Raw genomic sequence first — 7,450 nt, forward strand, 5'->3', positions numbered from 1 at the left:
AGACAGATTACAGAGGGAGAGAAAGCAAAGGTAATTAGGGTGAAGGTTTATTATTGCCTAAGTTCATACACAGTAAAACTCCATCTAGAAAGACAAGGCATTAGCTTAACCAAACATCTAAAAATCTCCTCTGAATGACTGACTTGGGTTAAACTTGTTAGCTAGATGAAGCTAATGCAGTATCAGCCAGGGGTGAGAGCAGCGGTATTAAGAGTCTGTGTCCTGATTACAAGGTGAGACTGTAGGCTACCAGATACTGGAAGTCAAATTTTGCTCCTGCATGCTGCCAAGTCTTTTCATCCATCTTCATAAAAAAGGCAGTGGTATCGAATTGATATTGAACTGATCCTAAGGATTTAGTTCAGTTCAAAAAAACCACTCCCTCTCTCCTAAAGACAGAAGTGCTGGTTTACACATACAGAGATACTGACAGTGGTTTGACACTTTCATATTCAAATTGGAGTTCTAGGAAGGTAGGAATGCTTTGCTGTGATGCACAGAACATCCTATGTGGCAGATGTTGCCTTTGTTTCAGGGCATGGAATTGGCGATTCTGGCAGTTTTGCTATAAGGATGCAAAAGTGGGCACTTCGGACGGGAATCATTTAAGCTTTGAATGTCTGACTCATAAGAAGATAATACAGCATGCTCAGATACTGATGTTTATAAATGGTATGAAGCATGGTGTTTTTATTAATGTCCTCTAAAACGCAACTAAAAATTTTCTGATTGAAAATGAGAGGAGATGGTCAGTAGGTAGGAAGATGGCTCGAGACAAGACCTAAAGCAATGGCTGGAGTGTTGCTGTTGGCACTTGCTAAGAAAGGTGGCACAAAGCAAAAGTGGAGAAACATGTGGTAAAAGAAGTAAAGAATGGAAACAGCTTATCCATCGAACGAGTTTATCCAGTTGGTAACTCAACAACAATCTGGCATCCATAATATTAAACATCACACAAATGGGAAGTGGATTTTCAAGTATTTCAGAATTAAGAGGCCATCTAGCATCAAAAGGATACAATGAATTTATATATACTTATATATACACACTTTCTACAAACTTATTATAAATGACCATAGTTATTGATCATAGAGTACAGTCAAACCTCTTCACTTTACAGCTGTTCAGTCTACGTGTACTGGAGTTATAAGCGAGAATAACTTGAAGAAACAAGAGTTTATAAAATTTCTTTATAAGAGAACTTTTATTTAACAGTAAATTAGGCTGATAGGAGCAATGAATTCCAGTACTAACAGAGCCAAGTACCTGGTGTGTTCATGACTTGACTTCAGCTTCTTCCACTTGAGGTAGTGTATCCCAAACTGGTTTCTTAATGTGTTCAGGTATTCTCTCTATCTTAGTCTAAAAGGAAAGCAAAACAACCATTTATTACACCAACTAGCTAACATCTAACTACTTTGCTTTATTTACTCGTTTGAGATATGACTCAGATTAAAAATGCCACCTACTGGCACTTACAAGCAATACAGCCTTTTTACTGTGTAATACTTTAGAAAAACGTTCCTTCCAAATTACACCCATTTCCTCGGCTGACCTTCTAAAGATTTCAGGAGTTATTGGTATTTGCATAAGGACTAAAGTCTCATAAATTATTAAATTAATAATGTGGTGTGGAGACTTACCTTTTTTACTTCCATGGCAACCCCTTCCGGTAAGTTTCGTTGCACATACTCCAAGTAAACTGCAGCAGTACTGCTTGTTAGGTATTTTAACTACAACAGAAGTAATGTTTTCTAGTTAACTGCTATTACTAATACTTCAAAGAGAAAAAAATACAAACCCAAAAGTTCACTCAAGCTTCTTTTTAGCTCCTGTTATGGGGCCAAACATAAGAAAGGCAGTTTCCATGATATTGAACAGAGCTGGTTGTTGATCTGTACTCAACTCTCACGCAAGTATAAAGCAGTTACGTCCCTCCACAGAACTGCACATGCTGCCTGGGATCATAGGCACTGATTATGATGGAAGTGGTCATCTTAACACGGCAGGTATAGGGTGAAATTAATTACAGGTTATTGTAAATCCTGCAACTCCAGAGTTCCACTGATTTTTTAGTTTCTCCTGGTTCCACTGAATTACTGATGTTTTAGTTTTTCCTGGAAGGCAAACGTTGTGCTTATGGTCTGTGGGCAGCCATTTGTACTACACTAATGTCTGGGGACTTCCAAGTCTCATTTTGGTAAGCACTGTGCAAATGTACAGTAAGACACCCAGGAGCCACAAAATGCTGGCAGTAAACCTTTCTTCTAAGAAAGTCAACCACAGCTGCATTCTAAGCCATACAAATGTCTGTGTCATTGGCCACAGAACTTGTGGTTTGTCTATGCTTCCTTTCTTGCATTTCCTCCATGTAGTTTTAGTTTGCCACATGATGCTGCATAGGGCAAAAGTATGTCTGTTCAAAAACATCAAACAAACTCACAGAGAACAGAACCCTTAGTGATTGGCAACAACAATGATTTAGATGCATCTTCTTCCCTTCCTGAGAAAGCTTCCATCCCACTGACTTTTCATAACACACATGAAGATAACCCTCAATTTTACCTTATTCTTTTAGTCACCCTTTCAGCTCTTAAGAAGATAGTCAAAACCAGCCTTTTAGTCCAAAAATTTCATAGGCTGTGCATTCAGAATAAGTTGTGTTACATTTGATGTACCTAAGTCAGCTGCTTTCCGATGTTCCCCTACACTCTCCTCCCCAACCCAAGTAAACAGGAAATTTGTTTTCACTTTTGAACTAACATCTAGTAACATCTTTGAATCGTGCACCCAGAACGCTTTTTTTTTCCTTCTTTCTTACCTCCAAACACATGTAATGTGTTCTCATTTCATACTGAACTCGATGCTTCTTGTAAATATGTACAGACTTGAGAAGTGTAAATCGTTCTATCGTCTTTGGAGGTTTATCTCTGAACAAAGAAAAAGACAATTTCATGTTATATAAAGGATGATAATACAAGTTTATCTCAAAGATTATGCTGGAATCCCTGTTCTTATTTGACATTTACAAGATCTTCAAGGAAATATGAAACACTGTGGTATAGTTTGTTATTATAACTTACATGGGCATGATTAACACTCAGGTATTAAGCCAGCATTAGCTCAGGGAACCTACAGCACTGACAGCTGTATTTAGAGTACTGTCAATATCCTTCATGTAGTCCACTACAGCAGTGCTGAGTGCAGATCTGCTGCTGCTTTCTTACCACTGTACTGCCATCTAAGAAGCGTCAGATTTATAATCTGAGAAAAAACTGTCAGATTACATCCATTTCTTAAAAAAAAAAAAGAGAAAATAATACTTCTAAGCACAGAGCCTGAATTACAGTAGATGACATAAGAAGCATCTGACACCACATCACTCTACAGATCAGTTACTTACACTTTTTCAATAGAGATGCCAAGTTCTTTAGCTGCAAGCACTGCAAAATATTCATAGCTGTCCAACACAGCTTTATCGTGACCTTTAACTAAAATGGACAATCTCTTGTACAGTGTTTCTGGTTCATCTGAAATAGATACCTGCATTTTTAAAAAAAGACAAGAGTTACCACTGTATGTTCTCCTTAATTAATGCTCACACTGCCTGTTTCCTTAACCTGTGTGCCCCATTTGTAACCTGTTCAGCTGCTTATTTATCTAACAGAGGCTGACTGTATTACCTCGATTGGCAGGTCTCGCTCTTATCAGGGAAAGCAAAGTGTGAAGAGATAGCTAACTTCTGAACATTTAGGTAAAATTTCTTCATCCAAAAAGGAATGCCAGACAAATATAAGGAGGACAACGCTAGCAAAGCCAAGAATGAAATTCATTGTTAAAGCAGGTCTGGAGCAGCAGTATTTGTATTTTTAAATAGCAGTGAGAGAATACCCCAAATACTTAAAAGTTTGCTTGGGTATGAAAAGTAACCAGAACATTATGAACAACCACCAGAATTCTCACTTTACTAAGTTAGTTATAGGACTACCTTAAACATAGCAGGCTTCCCAAGGTGTATTATCCTTTATGTTTGTGCAAATACAAGTTTATGATTTTCAATTAGAACTTTGATTTCTGATGGCCTGGGCTCACTCATCATCTGAAGAGCCTTGATGTACCTAGAAGTACTGATTTTCCCACAGGTTTACTCCTAGGCAGTTTAGCACAGTAAATCCAGCCATGTGCCAGACACGGCAGGAAGGCTGAGGTCAGCACTGTAGATCTAATGCTGCCTGTCAGATGTTTCTGAAGCCCTGCACAAAAGGCTACTAAGCTGCCACAGGTGCTGAACTGAATGTGGCCAAAAAGCTGGTATTTCATAGAGTTATGGCTGCATACAGAAAGCAGAAAGTGACTAAGTGGGAACTGTGAGCTAAAGAATCTTGCCCAAAAAAACCTCGAAAGATCTCAAATGCCAGTAATCTAAATTATTTCTTTCTCTATGACAAATTTGACATCATTAAGACAGAACTTTAAAAACCTGTAAGAAAGGAATTCAAGTTTTTCTGTATGTTCTCTTCATAACTAAGACAATATACAAAATACTGGGCTACAAAACACTTACCAAAGGATTGGCCTTAGGCTCCTGTGTATCAACATGGGATCCAGCCAGTCGTGCTCCCATCAAGTTGGAGCTTCTAGAAATACAAGGGGAAAAGCATAAAATAAGTTGTTAAAGATGGAGTTATTTTTTCTTTTAGGGACTACGGAGGAGCAGTGAAAGAAGGAGGGTCCTTTCTACTTACGGAAGAAAATACTGCTTTTGCATAATTCTGCTTGCATAACCGACAGGAAAAGTTGATCCCTGTATAAAACAAATAAGTTATGCTGTGGGTTTTTCCCCCTGAACCAGAAAGTAGTCAGTTAATACAGGTTTATTAAAAGTTACTTTTTTTGTACACCAAAGCACAGCACATTCCTAAGCACTGATCTGGCAAAGTATGACATCTGCTCCATTGGAAAACACAGAAAAACAGGACCATGGAAATAAATTTCAGTATACAATAGCACCTAAAAAAGGAACACATTAAAGGCACAATAACACTTACTAATGAGGCACCTGAATAGCAACCACAAAGCATATTTTCAACAGAAGAATGTATTTTTTTGTGGCATTAGATGTCATTTCTGTGTATGTTTTACTTTCATAGAAGAATATATATTAGTTTTGTCAAGTGACAAGCCTAAGTAGGACTTGTAAAAGCAACTGAAAACAGTCTTCTAAAATGCAAAAATTCAACTTCTGAATTTAACTGGAAATTTTCCGTTTTTTCAGAAAAAAAGCTCCTTGTGATTTTGAACACTTACTCTTCTGAAGAGAACATTTAAACAGAAATCCTTAAAAGTTAATGAGTCATATTTAAAAGATAACATGATTTTTCTGTTTTAAAAAGGTAATACAGTTGTTAATCAAGATGTAACATTGCTATTTTTCATACTAGAATAACTGTTCCCTTCTGAACATTATGTGGCTTCTAGCTTCCTTCCACTAATTCTTCATTTGACAAAGTTACAGGCTACTGGGGAGGGAAGGGGGCAGGAAGGAACTTTCACTCGCCTAACAGAGCCTCAGGGCTGCAGCAGAATGCTGAAGCCAAATTATCTTCTTATCCTGCCCCTTGATACTCTTTTTTAAGAGGTGCTGGAGTCATAAAGAGAGAAGACAGATACCCTACCCAAGAGTTATACAGACAACTGTCTAATCAAAACATCAGAAAACAGCCAGAATTTACACTTTTCTAGGTAATCTTTCTGTAGTTGCTCGTGGATATGCATAACTGACTACATGATGCTACTAGGTCCCTAACCTTTTCCAGCATGCAGTATACACTCATTAGACATTAGCAGTGAATGAAGCTGTTTGCTGAAGTAATTCTGCCTCAGTCGCCACTTATCCTACAAATGCTGCTTCCAATAAGGAAGATGACTGCAGGAAGAGGTAGGACAGATTCCTGTTTACAAAGGTGACTGTTGTACAAATGCTTCCCCTTAGGCAACCCTTTCAAATCCAGATGTTCACAGAGAGCCACTGGTGTTACATTCTTTAAATGCATGTCACAATAAGCAACTTCAGGAGCACTGAATATTTGCCACTGTAGTTGATAATCATTCATAATGTTTCAAAGTTTTTATGTTGGGAACTACTTGAGCCTTAATACCTGAAACTACTGAAATACATCTGATAATTCTCTAATGACATCTAATAAAATAGAGGGACTCTTTACAAGAGTGTGTAGTGACAGGACAAGGGAGAATGGCTTCAAACTGAAAGAGGGTAGGTGTAGATTAGATATTAGAGAAAATTTCTTTTATGTGAGGGTGGTGAGACACTGGAACAGGTTGCCCAGAGAAGCTGTGGCTGCCCCATCCCTGGAAGTGTTGAAGGCTAGGGTGGATGTGGCTTTGAGCAACCTGGTCTAATGGAAGGTGTCCCTGCCCATGGCAGGGGGTTGGAACTAGATAGTCTTTAAGGTCCCTTTCAACCCAGATCATTCTATGATAAAATTACGTTGATACTTGCATGTCAATTCTCTATCTCTGAAGTCCGAACACTGCCTCCCTTCCATTCAACAGCAATATGAAACACAATAACCATCACCTGACATCACTTCAGGAAGCAGACAGGCCTATAAGCATAGAAGATTGTATTCAGTGCAGCGCTTAAACTATGTGTGCAAGTACATGGCACAGAACCTGACCTCAGATGACAAATGTAAGACTACTGACTGTAATCATAACTAACTTTTTTATCTGTTTTATTTTTTGTGTGTATGCAGTCTCTGTTATGTATTCTTTTACTACTAACTGCTTGACCTTGTTATAACGGATTAATTATTTGCATACAAAGATATGTGCACTCAAAGCATACTGTGCTATACGGTTTTGGATACAAAATATTCCGTCTTCATGTAATAAAGATGAATCAAACAAAACATGATGAAGCAGTAGAGTCCTATCCCACAAGCTAAGCTCTCCAGCCTATCCAATAGTCTATGATTGTCCATGTTATTCCCACCACATGCCATCTCCATTTGTTACTAATTACACAGGTATGCATCACGTCTAAACTTAAAGGTGCTCTGGGCAAATTTTGACAAACTGATACACTGAATACCTCAGGTAGTAAAGATGGTGTTCAGCAGGCAGGAAAGTGCACTTTAACAGCATCATTCTCTGATTTAAATACACTTGATGTGCTCTCGCTAATGGCCATCATAGAAGGTGGAAAAGACACTCAAAGTCTGCAGAATTCAATTTCCTGTGTGAACCAAGACCTTGCACAAAACATAATTACACCTCTCCTAGCGCAAAATAGCCTTAACTTTGCTTGGCTGAGAGATTCTGAAGTATTCAGGGGGAGACAGAAGCCTGCAAACTAAGCAAGTCCGGAATACAGTGCACACACAGAAGTGAATTTAAGCTTCAGAAAATGAACAGTAAACACCCAACA

General features: G+C 38.3%; 2 protein-coding genes across 2 annotated transcripts in view; both read right to left on the reverse strand.

Moving 5' to 3' along the window:
• Positions 1–34: 34 nt before the first annotated feature.
• Positions 35–6,307, reverse strand: MRPS10 (mitochondrial ribosomal protein S10). Its single transcript, XM_039386963.1, has 6 exons — positions 4,746–6,307; positions 4,565–4,637; positions 3,404–3,543; positions 2,822–2,930; positions 1,644–1,733; positions 35–1,362 (listed from the first exon to the last, which is right to left on the reverse strand). The coding sequence occupies exons 1-6, from the start codon at positions 4,766–4,768 to the stop codon at positions 1,276–1,278; spliced, it is 522 nt and encodes a 173-aa protein (XP_039242897.1). The 5' UTR covers positions 4,769–6,307; the 3' UTR covers positions 35–1,275.
• Positions 4,994–7,450, reverse strand: part of TRERF1 (transcriptional regulating factor 1) — a 106,016-nt gene continuing 103,559 nt past the window's right edge. The window contains exon 17 of the mRNA XM_039386966.1: positions 4,994–5,010. Coding sequence (XP_039242900.1) covers positions 4,994–5,010 — 17 coding nt within the window. The remainder of the gene's footprint in view (positions 5,011–7,450) is intronic.

This window comes from Pipra filicauda, unplaced genomic scaffold (assembly GCF_003945595.2).
Source record: "Pipra filicauda isolate LSUMZ 115617 unplaced genomic scaffold, ASM394559v2 scaffold51_size4534324_pilon, whole genome shotgun sequence".
NCBI lineage: Eukaryota > Metazoa > Chordata > Aves > Passeriformes > Pipridae > Pipra > Pipra filicauda.